Source organism: Callithrix jacchus, chromosome 13 (genome assembly GCF_049354715.1).
Source record: "Callithrix jacchus isolate 240 chromosome 13, calJac240_pri, whole genome shotgun sequence".
In the NCBI taxonomy this organism is placed as follows: domain Eukaryota; kingdom Metazoa; phylum Chordata; class Mammalia; order Primates; family Cebidae; genus Callithrix; species Callithrix jacchus.
In genome coordinates this window covers 16,196,148-16,218,957 of record NC_133514.1, presented here as the reverse complement: position 1 = coordinate 16,218,957, position 22,810 = coordinate 16,196,148, and the positions used below count along the sequence as shown (strand labels likewise).

Sequence of the window (22,810 nt, the reverse complement as noted above, 5' to 3'; positions counted from 1 at the left end):
TGAAAATGCAAAAAGTAGCTGGGCGTGGTAACCCACACATGGAGTCCCAGCTGTTCATGAGGCTGAGGCAGGAGAATGGCTTGAACCTGGGAGGTGGAGGTTCCAGTGAACCAAGATCGTGTCACTGCACTCTAGCCTGGGCAACAGAGCACGATTCCATCTCAAAAAAAGAATCAGCCAAAAGATGTTCCCTCTCATCTGTCTGACATTCCTCTTAAAAACAAACAAATAAACAAAGGATGTTCCCATCATCTCTCACACCTTTTTTTAAGAATCTTTTTATCATCTTGTTTTCTCATCTTAGAACAACAAGCTGACCCTCTTCCGCCAGCTGCAGCAGATGACGTACAGCCTGATCGAGTGGCGGTCCCAGATCCTGTCTGGGACGCTCCCTAAGGATGAACTGGCCGAGCTCAAGAAGAAAGTCACAGCCAAAATTGATCATGGGAACCGGTAAGTAAACCAGGGATGTCTTTTCACTGAAAACTTGGCAAACAGGGGGCCCATTCATGCTAATGACACTGTTTGCAGCAGACTTTTGATCTTGGAGTTGCCAAAGAATAATGCTTACTGCTCTCATTTTGTCTTTGAAGACATTTAATTTTGTTGAAAAAAATGTCACAGTTCCCTCCATGGCCAGGCCCTGTGTTGAATCTCTGATCCCATGGAGGTGACAGATGACCAGGAAAGATGGGGCTTGGATTGAAGCTGCTCCACTCCAAATAAAGAAACGAAAACAAATAACCTGTCTGGGCACAGTGGCTCACACCTGTAATCCCAGTACTTTGCGAGAATTTTGCTTGAGTATCGCTTGAGCCCAGCCTGGGCCACATAGCAAGGCCCCATCTCTACAATAAATATTTGAAAATTAGGTGGGTCTGGTGACGCACACCTGTTGTCTCACTTACTCGGGAGGCTAAGGTGGGAGCATCGCTTGAGCCTGGAAGTTCAAGACTTCAGCGAGCTATGATTGCACTGCCGCACTCCAGCCTGAGCAACAGAGTGAGACCCTGACTCAAAAACTAAACTAAGGCCGGGTGTGGTGGCTCAAGCCTGTAATCCCAGCACTTTGGGAGGCCGAGGTGGGTGGATCACAAGGTTAGGAGTTCAAGACCAGCCTGCCCCGTATGGTAAAACCCCATCTCTACTAAAAATGCAAACAAAAAATTAGCCAAGTGTGGTGGTGCTAGCCTTTGGTCCCAGCTACTTGGGAGGCTGAGGCAGGAGTATCACTTGAGCCTGGGAGGCAGAGGTTGCAGTGAGCCAAGATTGCACTATTGCACCCCAGCCTGGGCAACAGAGTGAGACTCTGTCTCAAAAAAAAAAAAAGAAAAAGAAAAAGAATTAACAGTTTCCTCACCTACTGCTTGACCACCCAGAAGACCATACCAACAGTGGCTGCACTGCCAGGCGTATGGTGTCAGAGAACTTATTAAAAGGGCACTTAGACTGGGTGAGGCTGCTTATGCCTGTAATCCCAGCAGTTTGGGAGGCTGAGGTGGGCACATCACCAGAGGTCAGACATTTGAGACCAAGCTAGCTAGCATGATGAAACCCCATCTCTTCTAAAAATATAAAAACTAGCCAGGCGTGGTGGTGTACACCTGTAATCCCAGCTACTCAGGAAACTGAGGCACAGGAATGGCTTGAACCCGGGTGGGGGTGGAGGTTGCAGTGAGCCAAGATTGTGCCACTGCACTCCATTCTGGTGACAGAGTGAGACTCTGTCTCAAATAAATAAATAAAAGGCCAATTAGGTGGGATAAGGCAGCTCCCCACTGTGCATAGGACACCTCTGTCATTTGATGTCTTGCCATGACATTGGCCTGGAAGTCCCATGATCTCTGGCACAGGATGTTCACACCCCATAAACGGCAGAATGTGCCTGCCTTCCCATTCCAGCTCTTGAAAGTAGCTCAGGAAATGGAGCTTCTATGTCAGTCTTCCTGATCCAGTCTCCGAGCAGCCAGCGTGGCTGTCGTTCATGAGTCTGGGTGGCCTGTGGGTCTGGCCACCATGGAAAGGAACCTGCCAAATCAAATCAGTTGATGGAGATACTGTAAAACAGGGAGGAGGGAAAGGAGGCATTTTTATTTTCTTCCCAAAGACTTGGCCTATTTCAGGCTTATTGCTGAGCGGTCTTGCCGTTTGGTGCCTGGAACGCATGCTGAGTATTTGGATAGCAGTATCCTGTTTCCACCGTAGTCCTCAACTTCTTGAGCCTAAGCAAATTTTTTCTACTTCTTTGTACACATTGGGCACAAAAGCCTTGAGGAAAGGGATTGCACCCACAATATGGCCCTTACTGTTCCCAAGCACATGCACAGCTATAACTTCGCACACAGCCAGGTGTTTGCTTCTACCAGTTGCTGCAGTAAGAGCTATATTAGTTCATTCTCACACTGCTATGAAGAAATACCTGTGACGGGGTAATTTGTAAGAAAAGAGGTTTAACTGGCTGATAGTTCTACAGGCTGTACAGGCAGCATAGCAGCTTATCCCTCTGGGGAGGCCTCAGGGAACTTACAATCAGGAAAGCAGTCACGCCTTACATGGCCAGAGCAGGAGCAAGAGAGAAAGAGGTGGGATGGGCTACAGAATTTTAAATAACCAGATCTCATGAGAACTCTATCATGAGAACAGTACCAAAGGGACGGTGTTAAACCATTTCTAAAGGATCCACCCCCATGATCCAGTCACCTCCCATCAGGCTCTACTTCCAGCATTGGGGATTATAATTGAATGTGAGATTTGGGTGGGGACACAGATCCAAACCATATCAAGAGCTAACATTTAGGCTTAAACTGAGAGCTTACTGTATGCTAGATACTGTTTTAGGTGCTTTACATGCATTATCTCATTAAATTCTCACAACAGGGCCAGGTGCGATGGTTTATGCCTATAATCCCAGCACTTTGAAAGGCCAAGGTGGGAGGCTCACTTGAAGCCAGGAGTTTGAGACTAGCCTGGACAACATAGCAAGACCCCCATCTCTATAATTTTTTTTTTAATTAGCTGAGCATGGCGATGTATTCCTATAGTCCCAGCTACTTGGGAGGCTAAGACAGGGGGATTGCTTGAGCCCAGGAATTTAAGGCTGCCTCTAAAAAAAATAAAAAATAAAACAAATTCCTTACCTTGAAGGATAAGGAATATATACGATGAAGAAACCAAAGTTTTGCAGAATTAAGTAAATTCTCCAAGGTCATAGCAGTGGCAAGTACTCAAGCCAAGGTTCAAATCCTGGTCTAAATGACACCAGAGCCCATGCTCTGGGCATGAGATAGCAACAAGCCAGGACTTACTTCACTCATCTCCTTTATGACCACCTTGAATTAAGTAAGGAAATCAAGGCAAACCCTCAAATGATTATTCATTGGTCCTTCAGAGCAATGTAATAAACAGTGAGACCACACGTACTTGGTCTGTTTCTTTACTCATAAAATGGAAATAATAACAGTTACCTCCACCCTACCTCATGGTGTTATAATCAATGTATGTGAAATGTATATAGGAGGTATGTATGTATGTATGTATGTATGTATGTATGTATGTGTCTATTGTTTCAGACAGGGTCTTACTTTCTCACAAAGGCTGGAGTGCAGTGGTACAATCTTGGCTCATTGCAGTGTCAACTTCCTGGGCTCAAGCAATCCTCAGACTTCAGCCCCACAAGTAGCTGGGACTACAGGCATGTGTCACCACACCTGGCTAATTTTTGTATTTTAGCAGAGACGGGATTTCACCATGTTGCCCAAGCTGGTCTTGAACTCCTGGTCTCAAGTGATCCACCCGCCTCGGCCTCCCAGAGTGCTGGGGTTACAGACGTGAACTACAGCGCCTGGCCAAACGAGATGTTTATTAAACACAGGTTGAATCTGAGTTTTGTGTGCTATAGTTACGTCATTTCATAGTTCCTCTTTATAGTAACAGAAGATTACAGGTAAGAAGCATTAGCCGGAGGAATTTAGTCAGAATTAGTGCCGATTTTGCTTTTCACTTGAGGGTCTCTGGACCATAGTTGCATATCCTTCTACGACTTTGGCTAATGTCATCTCATGAGTTTTGTGATGGTGTTATGTGGAAAGGTGGCAGAAACAGAAATGAGAAAGGTCAGTAAGTTGTGCTTCTCTGGGCTTGTCCGGCACCTCCCTTTCTAGCTATGGATCCTCTGGGCTCCTTGACGAGGATTCTTCAGTAAAAAGTCTGCCCCTGGTGAGGAGAACCAGCTGACTGCTCCTTTCTCTCCAGAATGCTGGGGTTAGACCTGGTGGTGCGAGATGACAATGGGAACATCCTAGACCCCGACGAAACAAGCACCATTGCCCTCTTCAAGGCCCACGTGGTGGCCTCCAAAAGGATTGAGGAAAAGATCCAAGAAGAGAAGGTAGAGTTCCCCACACATGAAATTCTGCCCCGAGATTCCATTTTTGTGTTGGTTTTTAATGAAAGATGGCGGAATCATTGACAACAAAACTACTTCTGTAGTTTTGTCCTCATTTTTAAAGGGAAGCATAGCAGAAAGGATGAGGCAGGTACATGTATGTTCTGATATGGAAAGATTGTAAAGATACATATTAAGTGAAAAGATCAGGATGCAAAATGGTGTATATGGAATGCTATTATTAGTGTTTCAAAAAAAGTATATAAATGTATGCTTGCATATATATATATATATATAGACTAACTCTGAAATAAGAGACAAGAAATAAATAATTATTAATGGATGCCACTGGGAAGGAATACTGGGTGGGAGGGAGACTTTTAAAAATATGTAATCTCCTGCACTCATTGCATATATTGCAATTTCCAAAATAAATAATATTCATTTATTTTTATTTTTTATTTATATATTCATTTTTAAGACAAGAGTCTCGCTACACCCAGGCTGGAGTGCAGTGGCATGATATCAGCTCACTACAACCTCCGCCTCCTGGGTTCAAGCAGTTCTCCTGCCTCAGCCTCCCAAGTAGCTGGGACTACAGGCGCCCACCACCACACCTGGCTAATTTTTATATTTTTGGTAGAGACGGGATTTCACCATGTTGGTCAGGCTGTTCTGGAACTCCTGACCTCAAGTGGTCTACTCACCTCAGCCTTCTATAGTGCTAGGATAACAGGCATGATCCACTGTACCCAGACTAAAATAAATAATATTTTTAAATAAAGTGTTTGAAAGACTTCAAAAGTAATAATTGGATATTAAAGAAAAATTAGAATCCAGACATGATGGGGCATGCCTATAATCCTAGCCCTTTGGGAGGCTGAAGTGGGAGGATCATTTGAGGCCAGGAATTCAAGACCAACTGGGCAACATAGCAAGATCCCATTTCAACAACAACAACAAAAATTTTAAATTAGCTGTGCATGGTGGTGCATTACTATAGTCCTAGCTACCCAGGAGGCTGAGGCAGAAGGATTGCTTGAAGCTTAGAATTTGAGGCTGTAGTGAGTTATGATCATACCACTGCACTCCAGCCTGGGCAACAAAGCAAGACTCTGTGCCTCTTAAAAACAACAAAAACCCTGTTATTCATATTTTGATTTCTTATACCCAAACATAGTGACATTTTGGTATGTGTCAGACTGGGAGAAAATCCCAGTCTTTCTGTTCTAATGAGTAAAGATTTGTGTCAGTTTCTTTGCTTTGTTGGTTTGTGGTGTTTACTTCTTTTGCACGGTCATGATAATATTTGCATTCTGAATCCAACGGCAAACCACGCTTGAAGGTAAAGCTTTTCCAGTGGAATGTTTTGTTTGAATGAGAGTTACTTCTGTATCTCTGGATCAACATGATCCAGGATAGTGGATCATGTTTTTGCTTCTGAGCTTCATTCAGAAGCTATGATATAAGACAAGCACTTCTAGAAGCTACCAAATCTCTGGAATTACCCCCTTTAGACAGCGGTTTTTGAATGTCTTGGGTGCAAGGCCCTGAACAGGACAGTCTTGCTTACTAAAATTATAATGATTATATTTTGCTCCCTGCATTTGTCTACTTACATAAACTTCTTCTCAGCAAATACACTTCCTCTTAGGTGTTATTTGGCTGTGTTTTTTTCCCTGTTATTTATTGATTAATCAAGGGATTGATTGAGACAGGGACTCACTTTGTTGCCCAGGATGGAGTTTAGTGACTCCATCATAGCTGACTCATGGTAGCCTCCTGGGCTCCCAGGTAGCTGGGGCTACAGGCACAGCTAATTATTTTTTTAAGTTTTTGTAGAGACAGAGGCTTGCTGTGTTACCCAGGCTGATCTCAAACTCCTGGGCCTCCAAGAGCACTGGGATTACAGGAATGAGCCACTGTGCCCAGCCTTTGTCTGCCATTTGCAGGCCATATATATATATATATATTTGCCAACATTTACATATATATATTGCCAACATTTCCCATTTGCCGAAACCAAGATGTTTTTTTCTGTTCCCTCTTCGTTCAGTCAATCCTGCAGAACCTTGACTTGAGGGGCCAGTCCATCTTCAGTACCATCCACACCTACGGCCTCTACGTGAACTTCAAGAATTTCGTCTGCAACATCGGGGAAGATGCAGAGTTGTTTATGGCCCTCTATGACCCAGACCAGTCCACTTTTATCAGGTAGCAGAGACTCAGATTCCCTGCTGTTGACTTTGAAAAGATACACCTGGGCAGCTCTTTGCCAGATTTGAGAAGAGAACATAGGGAAGCGGGGAAGATTTCTAAGCAGTAGGATGTAAAATCCTTTGGACTAAGAAGCTTTCATATGTCACTCTTGGAACAGTGTGGCCAGTTTGTCTACTCCCGGGGGTTTAGAGATCACAGAAATCTCATTAGGACTTGGAGTTAAGAAGAATTCAAAAGGCTGCATGGGAGGGTGAGAGAGGGATGAACAGGCAGAGCACAGAGGGTTTATAGAGCAACAGCACTATTCTGTATGATGCTGTTGTGTTGGATGCATGCCATTATGAATTTGTCTAAATGCACAGGATGTGCAGCACCAAGAGGGAACCCTTATGTAAACTGTGGACTTTGGGTAAATGATGTGTCAATGTAGCTTCATCAGTTTGAACTGTTACCACTCTGGTCGAGGGAATGTTGATAGGAAAGGAGGTCGTATCTGAGGGGAAAGAATATGTTATGGGACTCTATTTTCAGCTCAACTTTTCTGCAGAGCCACAACTGCTCTAAGAAAATAATGTCTATTCAAAGAAACTTTTTTTTAAGACTCTAAGGAATGGGAATTGTTCAGCCCTAGAGTAGTACCAGAGCAGCTAAGAAAATGGAGAATTTATTTTTGAGAAGATAGTTAAACATAATTGCTGACAATTTAATTCAAAAAATAATTTTTTAATGTCGTAATGTGGATTACAGGGGATAGATTTGGAATGACTGTTACAAAATTAAATTCTTATTTTATTTATTTATTTTTTATTTTTTGAGACAGAGTTTCGCTCTTATCATGCAAGCTGGAGTGCAATGGTGCAATCTCAGCTCACTGCAACCTCCTCCTCCCGGGCTGGCGATTCTCCTGCCTCAGCCTCCTGAGTAGCTGGGATTACAGGCGCCTGCCACCGCACCCAACCCATTTTTGTATTTTTAGTAGAGACAGGGTTTCTCCATGTTGGCCAGGCTGGTCTTGAACTCCTGACCTCCGATGATCTGCCTGCCTCGGCCTCCCAAAGTGCTGGGATTATAGGCATAAGCCCCCGTGCCAGCCTAAAATTAAATTCTTAATTCAGCATAGCTGAAACTTTCATTCAAAGATTTTGAGATGGAAGGACGACCCAGACAGTAGCATCCCATAAGCTCTATGACGTCTGTGCCTATCGGGAGTAGGACATGTCCTGTACCTGTGTGGGGCATGCCTTGCAGAGCCATGGCAGGGATACTTCTCTAATGCCAGGACACCAGCAGTGGTCACCTGTGTGGGCTCAGTTCCCAGCTCAGCTCTCTTCACACTGGCCTGTTGAATTTCACTGAGCATTTCTGGCCCTTCCTCCTTCCCTTGTAAGTCTACACTAAGGGCAGCCTTGCCTCCAGCCCCAGTAAGCCTCTCATTAAGAGTAATTTTTTTTTCCTTTGCCAGTGAGAACTATCTAATTCGTTGGGGCAGTAACGGGATGCCCAAGGAAATAGAGAAGCTCAATAACCTCCAGGCAGTGTTTACTGTAAGTCCTACCTCTGTTCAGTCATTCTCTTTGTTTATGGTATGAGCAGATTCACCAGTGAATATGTGGAAAACATACAAAATGAAAAGATGAAAAATCATCAGTCCCCCAGAAGGAATAATCCACTCATTTATTCAACATGTACTTACTGAGCACCTGTTAGATGCCACACACTGATTTAGACACTGAAGCCACATTCATGAAAAATCAGGGGGAAAAAATCAGCTTTTGTCCTGATGGGTAAGACAGATAGTAAACAATAATCAATCCAGGCTCCAGGGCTCACGCCTGTAATCCTAGCACTTTGGGAGGCTGAGGTGGGAGGATCACTTGAGCCCAGGAGTTTGAGACTAGTCTGGGCAACATGATAAAACTCTGTTTTAACTAAAGAAGTACAAAAAGAGAAAATGACCTCAAAGTAAAGTGCAAGAGGAGTGATGCTGGCAGTTCGGATATGCCAAAGACAGGCACCAAGTGCTTCCTTTAGGTGAAAAGGTAAACTTTATCATTGTGTATGTACAGGAAAAAAACAGCACATATAGGGTTTGGTCCTATCTTTGGTTTCAGGTATCCACCGGGGGAATTCAGAACATATCACAGATAAGGGGAGACTACTCTATGAATGTGCAACAATATATGTAGCCAGTCACCTGGAGTCTTTATTTTTCTATTCACAGAAGCCTTGCAGAACCTGGAGTAGAAATGCAGGGTGGATATTATCATTGATACATATTCCTATCTTGGAGACCTAAGTTAACTAAATTACAGGGGCTGGATTTGGAATAATTATTTTAAAAGTGATTCTTGCTTTGGTAAAGAGGCCTCGGGCAACTGTTTCATATAACCAAGTTGAGATGTGATTAATTTTTTTCTGAAGTTGAATTGAATGAGAGATATCAGCTCATTCCTAGGTTTACTCACCCATCCTTAAGAATACAAATAATGACCAGGCGCTGTGGTTCATGTCTAATCCCAGCACTTTGGGAAGCCATGGTGGGTGGATCTCTTGAGCCCAGACGCTCAAGGCCAGCCTGGGTAACATAGGGAGGCCTTGTCTATATCAAAAGAAAAAAAACAAAACAAAAGGGTACAAACAAATGTAGAACCCTAGCTGCAAGAGAAATAGACATTTAATCAACACATCTGTCATGATTCTGTGTACATGGATAAGCTTTCAATGGAGACCTCTCATTAATCAGGTGAATAATCCCATAAAGCAGTGCCTGTCTTATAGTTGCCTCATGGGCTTGTTTTGAAGAGGAAATGAAATGTCACAGACTTGTGTGGATACCCAGTAAATGTCAGTGTCACAGAGGTTTTTATTTCATTTGAAGCTGAAGTACATCTTATGCTGAGATTTGTCCTGGAAGGACGTACAGTCGCAATGATGAGGGTCGTGGTTTTTCAGTACCCTGCTTAACCTGATGATCTGGAGACTTCCGATGGACTCTGATCTAATTTGTAAATTTGGAGTAGGAACTGGGGAACAAAAAGGCCCTTGTTTACAAGCACAAAGTCATGTTCTCTGAGGCCATAATAGCTCTTGGAGGGAGATGGGGAAGAAGAGAGTCTTTCTGGTATTTCAGCATTGAGAAATAAGGTCTGAACAGAATTTTGTTGTAGAGGGTAAAGATAAGAGAGACAGGGGTGACAGAGTGGCCCAGCCGCACCTCCTCTCGCACTTTCTCTGCCCCTTTAGGACCTCAGCAGCATGGACCTCATCCGGCCCCGCGTCAGCCTCGTGTGCCAGATTGTCCGCGTCGGCCACATGGAGCTGAAGGAAGGCAAGAAGCACACCTGTGGACTCCGAAGACCTTTTGGAGTGGCAGGTACGAGAGAGACCTAAAGACAAATGTGAAATATCTGAGCCCTGTGGAGAATAGTACGGCGATTGCTCAAAAAATGAAACGTGGAACTGGCAAATGATCCAGCAGACCCACTTCAAAAGAATCGAAAGCAAGGTCTGGAGGAGATACTTGTACATCCAAGTTTGTAGCATCTTATTCACAAATAGGGAAAAGGTGGAAGTAACCCAAGTGTCCATCAATGCATAAATGGGCAAAGAACATGTGGTGTTTATTTACAATGGAATAATACTCACCTTGAACAGGAAGGGAGATCTGACACATGCTGCATACAGTGTGGATGAACCTTGAGGACTTTACGCTAAGTAAATAAGCCAGACACAATAGGACAAATACTGTATTATCACACTTATATGAGGCACCTAGAGTGGTCAAATTCATAGAGATAGCATAGAATAATGAGTGCCAGGGGCTGGAGAGGGGGAATGGGAGTTAGTGTTCAATGGGTATGGAGTTTCCATCTGGGAAGATGAAGATGAAAAGGTTCTAGAGATGGAAGGTGCGGATGTTTGCACAACAATGTGAATACTTTTAATACCACTGAACTGTATACTGTAAAATAGGCTAGATGGTAAATTTTATGTTATGTGTGTTTTGCTACAATTTTGAATATAGAGAGAGGGAGGGAAGGAGGAAGAAGGGCAGGAAGAAATAGTAAGAGATGGATCACGTTGTCATCGTCAGTATCAGACAGTGCCTGGCACTTCCGGTTTTTTTGCGAGGGTTCTATGTCCTCACCTGGCCCACACTCCTTGCTTTCTCCTTTAGTGACCTACGCTGTGTCTTATACACAGTAGAACCTTAGTTGTGACTATCAGAATCCTCCTTGTCTCCATCTGCTGAAGTCTGTGATTGTAGTGGGATGAAATACTCACTGGGAAGAGTTTTGCCTGCCTAGGAAATTTACTCTTTCAAGACAATGTTGTGTTTGTTTCTGAATTCTTTCCAAGAGGCTCCTTGGCTTACATCAAACCCCAGAACCTGCCTCTATAGTTTGTTCAATTGAGGAAATGCGTTTTGGGCCTTAACATTGACATTTTGGTTGCTCATAGATCAAAAATGATCAAGGAAATGTAATTCTGCTTCTGGACCCTTGTTCCAGACTTACTAAAAAGTAACCTGATGTTAAATTTCTCAGGAACTTAGCAGCTCGGGCTAAGTTTGTATGGCTCATGCTTATAATTCCAGCACTTTGGGAGGCGGAGGCGAGTGGATCACCTGAGGTCAGGAGTTTAAGACCAGCCTGGCTAACACATTGAAACCCTGTCTATACTACAAAAAATACAAAAGTTAGCTGAGCATGGTGGTGTGCACCTGTAGTAGTCCCGGCTACTTGGGAGGCTGAGGCAGGAGAATTGCTTGAATGGGGGAGGTAGAGGTTGCAGTGAGCCAGTATCATGCCACTGTACTCAAACCTGGGCAAAAGAACAAGACTCCATCTCAAAAAAAAAAAAAGAATTTAGCAACTAGATCTTGGAGAGTTTGAAAGTGGGTAGTCTGCAAAATTGATCCAATAAAACCCAGACCTGTTCCTCAGTATCTCATGAGTTGCTCTTTTGCTAGGCTGGGTACACTGGGAGTCATCATTGGTAAAGAATTTTTTTTAAAAAGTCCCTGCCTGGTACCTTTCTTCCTCTAGCATTTTATGTTGGCTGATACTGTCCTTTTCCATAGTAACTTACTGAGGCATGAAGCAATTAGTTTCCTTAATGAAGTTTATCTTTTTCCTAGTGATGGATATTACTGATATAATTCATGGGAAGGTGGATGATGAAGAAAAGCAGCATTTTATTCCCTTTCAGCAGTAAGTACTTTGGCATGTATCCCAGGTGACTTGAGACCTGGATTAGCTATTCAATCACGTGTTAACACAGAAACAGGTACTAGAAACCATTTTCAGAGAGAAGGAAAGATTCTAAACTGAAAGATTGTCAGATAGGAGCTGGACAGAAGACTTTATTCAAAGTCCTTGATGTTGGACTCCCATGGAAGAGGGTAAACTGAACTTTCCTGATTCTATAGAGAGGACCAAAGGAATATGAAAAGGGCAAATATCCATCTGCCCTGGAATGCAGAGTGGTACTGTCTTTGCGTCAGAAATACTGAAGTATCTGTGGAGTGTATTGCATGAAACAGGCATCATGGAATACTTGGAATCACGTGGGATAGCACAGGGCTTCTCAGACTCTGTCATGCATATGATTTGGGGGAGCTTGTTAGGCTGCAGGGGAATTCTGCCTCTGACAAGCTCCCAGGTGATGCTGATGCATCTGGTCTGAGGGGCACATTGTCTGTAGCAAGGATTGAGGAAATGAGAGAGTGAAGGGCTGACCCACCCATGGCCAGTGTTCCTGCATGTCGGGGGAAAGCCAGCCTGAGAGTGTGTGAAAGGATCCCTGCAGAGCTTTACAGAGGCCCTCCACAGTGAGCTGCAGGAGCTGGAGCCATGGGCAGGCCACTGGCGAGCTGTTGGAAGCAAACCGTGTCACTCTGAAGAAGTGCAGATGTGAACGTCGTGACCTGCTCCAGCATCTGCACAGGTGGTGAAGGCCTAGTGAAGGCTGAGAGCACTGCCGGGACCAGCTCTCACCAGGGGCCATAGTGCTAGTCAGAGGGCGTCATCTCCGCTCACTTGTAGCTGCCACTGCAGACAAGTAGAACAAACTGAGAACTCCAGAAATCAGCCAGAATCATATATTTGAGTTAATATATCATTTTTTACAAATGATATCACAAATTAGTGGAGAGAGATACCTTATGCCAAAAAAAAAAAATGTTTGGAGAACATTAGCTAGCCATTTAAGATCCCTAAGTTAAATTCCAGTCTCAAACTTAATGCCAATCTAAATTTTGGATGGTTAAACATATAACTGTAAGAGCTAGAATCTTAAAATATTGACAAAAAAATAGAAGTTTTATATGCTGGTAATGGGAGGGAGGCCATTTTCAAGATTCAACCAAAAAAGAAAAATTGATAGGTTTAACCATCCAAAAATTGTAAAGAACTTACACATAGAAAAATTCAATGCAATCTTTGCAATGTGTATGGGAAAGGATGAGTAGTTGTAATATGCAGAGAATTAATAGAAATCAATAGGAACCTAAAGGGGAATACAAACACACACACACACACACACACACACACACACAGAAATGGTGTTGTACATTTATTGAGGATGAGTGAAATGCATATTGAAACATCAAGGTTTAGTTTTGATCTTGACCAAGTTTTAGTATTTGGTTAGATATAAGGAGACATACATTACTTATAGGAATATAGATTGTAACAATGCATTAACAGCCTTAAAATTTAGATATTTCAAAAAATGTACTCCATGATTAACAGTGATTATTTCTGTTGGTGTAACTCTTGGTGAATTTGCTCCTGTTTCTGTTTTCCTGCTGTCTATTTTTTATGCAAAAATATGTATTATCTGTAATATATAAAATATAAAAATATTAATATTTCAATGTGAAATCTATACCTTTGGACCAGTTTCTAAGCATAATAGTGCAAATAGCTCATGCTAAGTAGTACTTCTCTCTTTAATCCAGAGGCTGCTATGAATTATTTTTAAAATATGGCCATTGCACTCCATCCTGGATGACAGAGCCATACCCTGCCTCAGATAAAATAAAATATAAAGTAAAAATAGATAAAATAATTTAAGAAATAAAATGCACTTACCATGTATGCTACCACCTATGTATTGACCTTCCGTAATGAGACAAATGTTTTCTGTAGCACAGTGCTAATATTAATTGTGTGATGGCTTTCATCTCCATGAATGCTGCTCTTGTTTTGTGTATAATATAAAACACTATACACACACACCTATATAAATATATATTGTATAATATATAAATATGTTTAAATAAGTATATTTAATAAATATGTTAAACAAAGTTAATATGACAATTAAATTTATAAATATATTAAATATAATATGTTACATAAAATACAATCATGCCTCACTTAATGCCAGGGATACATTCTGAGAAACATGTCACTAGGCTGTCTTGTCATTGTGTAAACATCATAGAGTACTCTTATGCAAACCCGGAATGGATGTATTACTGCACACCGAGGCTGTATGGTACAGCCTATTGCTCCCAGACTATAAACCTGTCCAGCATGCTACTGTACTGAATGCTGCAGGCGATTGTAACACAAAGGTATTTATGTCTTCAAACATATTTAAACATAGAAAAGGTAGTGAGTTGTGCTGAGATGTTAAAACAACTGTAACATCACTAGGCAATAGGAATGTTTCACCTCCATTATAATCCTTTTATTTTGATATGGGGTTTCCCTCTTGTTGTTCAGGCTGAAGTGCAGTGGCGTGATCTCCGCCCACTGCAGACTCGCCTCCCGTGTTCAAGCAATTCTCCGCCTCAGCCTCCTGAGTAGCTGAGATTACAGGCACGTGCCACCACACCTGGCTAATTTTTGTATTTTTAATAGAGACAGTGTTTCACCATGTTGGTCAGGCTGGTGTTGAACTCCTGACCTCAGGTGATCCACTTGCCTCGGCCTCCCAAAGTGCTGATTACAGGTGTGAGCCACCACACCTGACCAGCTCCATTATAGTCTTATGGGATCCTAGTCATTTATGCAGTCTGTCATTAACTAACATTGTTAGGCATATGACTGTATATTGAACAAACATAAATATATATAATAAATATAAATGTTGTACCATATATATAATAGTACTATAAATGTATTATGTTTGCATTTAAGATTATGTGTATATGTACGTAAAAGGAGTTGCATTCATGGATTTGAGAGGTGTCTGAAACAGTCATCTGTGTATTTGCTGGTGGTGGTGTGCTTCCTGTTTAATCTCTGAACCAGCTTTCCTCCAGCAACCGTATCCCAGTACTTAGTCCTGAGATTTTCCTCACCATGTAATCTGCACTTTGAGTCCCTGATGAACCCCGCCCTAATGTTATTACCGCTCACTGTGCAGCCAACAACCACAGTGAAGTATTTACTATGCAGACTGCAGCCTCTGGCACTGAATGCCTAAGATTTATGGCAAGTTCTGCCATAACCTACTTCAAAAACTTTACGGTGTTTTCCAGTAGGAGAGTTTTGTGTATGTATCCTGCAAGTCCATTTATCAAAAGTCATGTGTAAAAAGCAGGAACCCAAGACTGTAGGAATCCCATTTGCCAGTCACATATGTCAGTGTGTCTTATTGTCAGGGTACAGGGAACCCTGCAGAGAAAACTGGCCTGCATGCAGCGGAGAGAGAAGACAGGAGACTGTTGTCCTGCAGCAGGCTGATGTGCAGTAGCTGATAGTGCTTCTGCCCTCAGTAGAATGGGGCTGTGTTTGCTTCTTTGATCGCCCTTTACTAGCCGCAGCCTGATAGGATCCCTCCAGTGGAGCTTGTTTGGCAGCACCCATGCCAAGATCTAGCTTATCATCACATGGAAGTGTGAGAATCTCTACTAGACACTAGGCGTACACACTGCGCTCGTACTTGGGGGGCTGACACTAGACAGGAAGCTTAGCAGGCAGGCGATCTCAGCCCATCTCTTACAGATGAAGAAACTGAGGCCCAAAGGAAGATTCTTGCAGAGCTCACTCAAGTAGAAGTAGACCTGGAGGCCAGGGCTCCTGCCCTTTCCGTGGGTGGTCTGTCTTCAATTCTATTGCAGCAGCCTCTTCTACTTCTGAAAGAGCCTGGAGCATTGCCTCTGATTTTAGTTGCTAACCTTTGATCACCAGTTTCGTGTACTCTTGGGGTTTTTTCCTCTCTCTCTCTTTGCCTCAAGTCATTTCCAAGGTGAATTTAGTATTTAAGATAGACCATCAATGGAAAAATAAAGGAAGCATAGAAAGATAGGTGTAGTTAATGTTGACATTTCCAAATCATTCTCATAAGACTCACCATTATCTGAGATTGTGCTGCAGAGACTTCCTTTCTTCCCCTCCCACCTTACCTCTTATTTCTCTTTCCCAAGAATTGCGATGGAAACATACATCCGCCAGAGGCAGATCATCATGTCGCCCTTGATAACATCACATGTGATTGGGGAGAATGAGCCACTCACTTCAGTCTTGAATAAAGTGATTGCAGCAAAGGAAGTGAATCACAAGGGGCAAGGTATACAGTCCAGTGCCAGAGCTGGGAGGGACTCTGCTGAGGGTGGGGGACATTCACAGCTGGGTCTTTGGACTCCTGCCCTTTATTATCTTTCTTTGATACAAAACAGCTTCCTCTGGGGACCGCCTCCTCAGCTTCCTACCACAGGCTTTTAACACTGAACTGCCTTGAGATGTACCCAGCAGTGACTTGGATCACGGTTGTATTTTGTAAATTCTGAGGAACAAAGTTTTATCCCACGAGTCTTTTCTTTTTGAGATAGTCTCATGCTGTCACCCAGGCTGGAGTACAACTGCATGATCTTGGCTCACAACAGCCTCCACTTCCTGGGTTCAAGTAGTCCTCCTACTTCAGCCTCCCAAGTGGCTGGGACTACAGGCATGCACCACCATGCTTAGCTAATTTTTAATTTTTTTTTGTAGAGATGGGGTCTCACTATATTGCCCATACTCTTCTCAGCTTCTGGCCTCAAGTGATCCTCCCATCCTGGCCTCCCAAATCCCTGGAATTATAGGCATGAGCCACCATTTCTGGCCTCCACATTTTTGTCTAATCTTCATTCCCAATGTTCACCCTAGGTAATAATTATACTCTACTCTGATCCCATCACATTTTTTAAAATCTAGGGAAGGAAACCAAAGTAATATCAATGAATATGTATTAATATGAAATAATGCAAAAATTATCGTTTTTAGCACCTCCTTAACATGTTCTGTTGATGGAGTGTTTTAACCAAGAGAAGTTCTGCTTATTGAAACTGCATTTTGAATCAAAACAGTTTTAAGATTCAAATACCAAGATGGTGGCCATATTTCTATAACGCCGAAGATTGAATACTTTGATTTTCCTTAATATTTTATAAATCTTTCACCTTTTACTAAAGATTTCCATGGAGAGGAACCACTCTGAGCTTTAACCAATTTTTTAAGGCCTTGTGTTTGCAGAGGTTATAAAATTAGTTTAAAAAAATTAAGCAGTACTGCTGTCTGGGGTTTGTTGTCTTATGCCAAGAAAATTAAGGACACAGACACACAGACAGAGTGAGTTTAGGAGCGGAGGTTTAATAGGCAAAAGAAAGAGAAAGGAGAACAGCTCTCTCTCTCTCTTGTGAGAGATGGGGGCTTTTGGATTTTGTAGGCAGGCTTGAGAAGCTGTGTCTGATTTATGTAGGGCCCACACATTGGTTGGACCAGGTATGACATGTATATAGCACGCAGGGAAGGCTGGTCACCCCACCCTAATCTTATACAAATGGGCTTTACATCTGGCTGGTGCCATGTTGTCTGCTTCTTACTGCACACTTGGCTGGCAAAGAGAAGGGAAAATGGAGCCTCCATATTGGACGTGTTTAGCTCCAGGTAGCCTTTTCCTATTGGCTGGCATTTACCCATGCAAACTTCCAGCTTGCTTGTCTATGTCTGCAGCCCGATTTTGCAGGAAAAGAAAATTATTTGGGGGCTGCTTTTCATTAAAAGGAAAACCTTACTGAGGATTTCCTTACCCTCACTATCTGCTTAAATTTCTTAACTCCTGTATCAAAAATAAGTAGAGACTGAATTAGCCTGTATGTATCAAAAATACATAGAGACTCAATGACTTTTTTTCACTACCCTATAATTGTCTTCCAAAATGGAAGCAATCAGAAAACACATGATTTTCATTATAGTTAGTTTCTGATGTATTTGCAATTATCCGGTTAGGAAAGACAAGCAAGGAATCAATAAATAATCTGAAAACAAATAACTAAATTGTTTTTAATTTTTAAATTTTTTTGAGATGGAGTCTCACTCTGTCTCCTAGGCTGGAGTGCAGTGTCTCAGTCCTGGTTCACTGTAACCTCCACCTCCTGGGCTCGAGTGATTCTCCTGCCTCAACCTCCCAAGTAGCTGGGATTGCAGGCACCAGCCACCACACCTGGTTAATTTTTGTATTTTTAGTAGAGACCGGGTTTTAATATGTTAGCCAGGCTGGTCTCGAACTCCTGACCTGAAGTGATCTGCTTGCCTCAGCCTCCCAAAGTGTTGAGATTACAGGTGTGAGCCACTGCATGCACCCTATTTCTGTTTTTTTAGAGCTCTTAAGTATAATTTCAATTGCAATGGAAAACGCTTACACTAAACAGATTACCATGTATGTATAATTTATTTAACAAAACTGAAAATAAGTCATTTCCATTCTTGCTGCCTAACAACAAAACAAGCACTTTTCATTCTTTTTTCTTTCTTTTTTTCTAAATACTATACTTCATGCCAAACAAGCACTTTTCAAATGTTTTTATGCTCTTCATGAATATTTTTAATGACTGTATAGTATTCCAGTGTTTAGATTTAAGAAAAGGGACTCTCCTAGATAAACACTTCACGTGCTTCTTAATTTGTCATCATTACAAATATAAAAAACTCTGCTCTATCTTTATACATGAAGTCTTTTCCATGTTTGAGACTATCTCCCCAAGAAGACTCCCAGAAGTTGGATTTCTGGGTCACATGCTGGGAACAAGCCTACAGCTGGTGATACACATAGGCCAAATCACTTGCCATAGATTTCTCTTGTGTTTGAATGTACTCTTGGTTATGTTGTGAACTGATTTTTAAAAATCATTAGGGCTGGGTATGGTGGCTCACACCTGTAATCCCAACACTTTGAGAGGCCGAGGGAGGCAGATTGCCTGAGGTTAGGAGTTCGAGACCAGCCTGGCCAACATGGTGAAACTCCATCTTTACAAAAAAAAGAAAAATACAAAAATTAGCTGGTGTGATGGTACACACCTGCAGTCCCAGCTACTGCGGAGGCTAAGGCATGAGAATTGTTTGAACTCTGGAGGCAGAGGTTGCAGTGAGCTGAGATGGCACCACCACACTCCAGCCTGGGCAACAGAGTGAGACTCTCTCTCAGAAAAAAAAGAAAGAAAGAGAGGAAAATGGTTTCTTCTTTTATTCTCAGAGTTTTAATAACTATATACTTTTTTTCTTTTAATATTCTGCCTCTTTTTTCTGTTTAATTCATTATTGGGAATTTACTGTAATGATAATACAAGATGATAAATTAAATTTTCTTAAGTAACAAGAAAATAATCCCAGAATATTCATGTAATGATTGGATTTTTTTCACGATTTGTTATGCCTCTTTTGCCATATATTAAATTGCTGTGTATTAATTTCATTGTTTTATGTATATATCATATTTACCACTAGTATCACAAATTATTGTAGCTTTACAATATATTCTGGTATCTGGTAGGGGCTTCTTTGCCATTTTTTCACCTAAATTTAGCATCTGTTCACATATCTGTCACATTTTCGAAAGGTCCTGTTGTGGAAGTGTGATTAAAATTACAAGTCAACTGGGGGAGAATTTACATTTTTATAGTAAGGTACCTGGTTGTGACTATACAACTCAAATGTTCTTTTTTACCAGTTATGCGTGTTATATAGATTATATAGAGAACTAAAAGTTTATCTTTTATTTCTTTAAAGGACTTTGGGTATCCTTGAAGCTATTGCCAGGTGACCTCAGACAGGTTCAGAAGAATTTCTCACACTTGGTTGATAGATCAACAGCAATCGCCCGGAAGATGGGCTTTCCTGAAATCATACTGCCAGGTAAGCCCTTTGCGTGACTCACCTGTTTTGCCTCCTCCTGTGCAGCTGTTACGTCTTTTCTTTTCTGGAGTCTTGCTCTTTTGCCCAGGCTGGAGTGCAGTGGTGTAATCTCAGCTCACTGCAACCTCCAGCTGCTGGGTTCAGGCAGTTCTCCCTGCCTCAGCCTCCTGAGTGCCTGGGATTACAGGCACCCACCACTACACCCGGCTAATTTTTTGTATTTTTATTAGAGACAGAGTTTTACCATGTTGGCCAGGATGGTCTCGATCTCTTGATCTTGTGGCCCACCTGCCTTGGCCTCCCAAAGTGCTTGGATTTTGGGCATGAACCACTGCACCCAGCCTATAATGCTTTTAAACATAACTCAAATTTTCTTACTCTCTCTTTTACACAGACTCTGAAATAGCACAGGCTGCTCTGTTCAGGAGACTAATTGGCCTCACTTGGGTGTCCCTTTTGTCGTTATGATGTCCCCAGCGTGTGGGCACCTTGCTCTGGCCATTCTCCGAAGCTCCAGAAGCGCTCTGGGTCTCCCTTTCTTGTCGTGATGAGAATGTCAGCATTTTGCTGTTTCATCTTCTTTCTGGTGATCTGCATAAGTGTGTGTTCTCTTGAATTCACTGACTTCACCCATTTAATTTTAATCTTCGTACTAAGAAAAGAGAATAAGTTTCTCAAGGAACTTTATACATATTGCTATAACCTAATTGATATTAATAGGAATTCTAGAAAAACAACCATGCCATGTTAGAAAAATTCTAGAAAACCAACTTATCTACTGCACAGAAATCCAGGTTATTTTAGGCCAGGCATGATGGCTCATAACTATAATCCCAGCTCTTTGGGAGGCCAAGGTAGGCGTTATCACTTGAGGTCAAGATTTCAAGACCATCCTGGCCAACTTGGTAACCCTGTCTCCATTAAAAATACAAAAATTAGTGGGGTGTGGTGGCGGGCACCTGTAATTCCAGCTACTCAGGAGGCTGAGGCATGAGAATCGCTTGAACCCAGGAGGCAGAGGTTGCAGTGAGCTATGATTGTGCCACTGCACTCCAGCCTGGATGACAGAGCAACACTGTCTCAAAAAAAAAGAAAAAAATGAGGTTATTTTAAAGTAATACAAGATCTTGTTTCTCCTTTGAGAAATTAAGGGGCACTGATGACTTGCTGCCACCCACATTGTCGCACGTAGTAAGTCTTAAATGAATATTTGCAGAATGAATGAGTAAAAAAGTTTTAAAATGGAGATTTTTCTTTTTTCTTTTTCTTATAGAAGAAGAAAGTTTTTTTGCTCATTTTGGCCATTACTTAGCTATTTCACCCTGATACACAGTCATCAACATTCTGGGAAAATGTTTTATCTTCTTATTGTTAAGGGGGAAAAAAAACTATTAATAATATTCTCTACCTAAAGGTGGTTTTTACTGCTCCAAGACACGAATCTAAAAAAATTAAGTAGAGAAAGTTTATTCTTTGATCAAGGTGATAACAGGGTTGGCTTTTCCTGAGGCATTTAAGTAAGGTGAGTACACCTTTGAAATCTGGCTTCTAAAAGAATATTAAGGTTTTTTGTTTGTTTGTTTTGTTTTTAGTCAATAGGATTGGTTTATAGAATGCCAAGGGCAAATTAGGTTTTAAAATTCATCTGGAATATGGCCAGGCAAGGTGGCTCACATCTATAATCCCAGCACTTTGCGAGGCTGAGACAGGCAGATCGAGACCAACCTGGCCAGCATAGTGAAACTTCATCTCTTCTAAAATACAAAAACTAACTGGGTGTGGTGGCGTGCACCTGTAGTCCTAGCTACTTGGGAGGCTGAGGCAGAAGAATTGCTTGAACCTATTAGATGGAGGTTATAGTGAGCCAAGATCGCACAGCTGCATAGCCTGGCACCTGGCGACAGAGCGAGACTCTGTCTCAAAAAAAAAAAAAAAGAAAAAATTAGCCAGGCATGATGGCAGGCACCTGTAATCCCAGCTATTTGGGAGGCTGAAGCAGGAGGATCACTTGAACCAAGGAGGCAGAGTTTGCAGTGAACTGAGATTGTGCCACTGTACTCCACCCTGGGCAACAGAGTAAGACTCGTCTCAAAAAAAAAAAAAAAAAATACTCATCTAGAACAATGGTTCCCAGTGCTAGACTATGGATCAGCTAAACAGGATCTTCTTGAACATGCAGATTCCCAGATTTCTAGAGACCAATTCAGAGGTCTCAAGGTGATCTAGTGGTCAGTCAGGTCTGAGAAATTCAGGTCTAGGCCCAACTCCCTGGGCTCGGAACTCCTTCCTGTTGTCCCATCCCCCTGGGAACTGGTTCCAGCTGCCTCCTAAACTCTTCCCTGTCTCCCCTTGCCCTCTAGCAAGGAGCTCCGACTCCCTGTGTTCAGCATCACAGGAGTGATTCTGTCCACTGTTCTCTGTTCTCACCTCTGCCGGGCCGCCTCCCGCCTCTACAGAGTAGCTCTCATGAGAGTCACCCATGATCATGGTATCGCTGTGTCTGGTGGGCGTTTTCCAGCCTAGTGATCAGCTCTGACCTCTCAGCAGCATCTGACGTTGTCAGAATACTTCCTTCCCTTCTCATTGGTGACCCCTCACTTTCCACTTTTCTCCATTTCCCTGGGGCTTCTGCAAGAACCCTTTTGCCACCTTCTCATATTCTGCTTGACCTCTAAATGTTGAAGTTCCTTGAATTTGGTCCTGAGACCCTGTGATAGTGTGCTTGGGCTGCCATAACAAAACACCATAGATCCGGGTTGTGTCAACAGCATTTATTTTCTCACAAGAAAGGACAGGAGACTGGAAGATCAAGGTGACAGCAGAGTTGGCTTCTCCTGAGGCCCCTCTCTCTGGCTTGCAGATGGCCATCTTCTCCCTGTGTCTTCACTTGATTGTCCCTCTGTGCATGTCTATGTCTTAATCTCTTTGTATGAGGACACCAGTCGTATTGGATTAGGACCTACCTATATGACCTCATTTTACCTTAATTACTCTTTTGAAGGCTCTATCTCCAAATACGGTCATATTCTGCTTTACTAGGGTTATGGCTTCAACATATGAATCTGGGGAGGACACA

The 22,810-nt window shown here is 42.3% G+C and overlaps 1 protein-coding gene and 1 non-coding gene across 8 annotated transcripts in view; both read left to right on the top strand.

Moving 5' to 3' along the window:
- Positions 1-22,810, top strand: part of DOCK5 (dedicator of cytokinesis 5) — a 219,064-nt gene that overhangs the window by 99,964 nt on the left and 96,290 nt on the right. For 6 of the 7 annotated variants that reach the window (XM_078347202.1, XM_078347201.1, XM_008979098.6 and 3 more), the window contains 8 exons: positions 305-453; positions 4,252-4,387; positions 6,441-6,598; positions 8,067-8,148; positions 9,848-9,977; positions 11,745-11,817; positions 15,990-16,132; positions 19,609-19,734. In XM_078347202.1, coding sequence (XP_078203328.1) covers positions 305-453; positions 4,252-4,387; positions 6,441-6,598; positions 8,067-8,148; positions 9,848-9,977; positions 11,745-11,817; positions 15,990-16,132; positions 19,609-19,734 — 997 coding nt within the window. Of the gene's footprint in view, positions 1-303; positions 454-4,160; positions 4,388-6,440; positions 6,599-8,066; positions 8,149-9,847; positions 9,978-11,744; positions 11,818-15,989; positions 16,133-19,608; positions 19,735-22,810 lie in introns of those variants that run through there. The other variant, XM_035269993.3, reaches the window with a different exon arrangement.
- On the top strand, positions 16,966-17,081 carry LOC118146970 (U5 spliceosomal RNA). Its single transcript, XR_004733153.1, has one exon. It is a non-coding gene; the product is annotated as a U5 spliceosomal RNA (small nuclear RNA).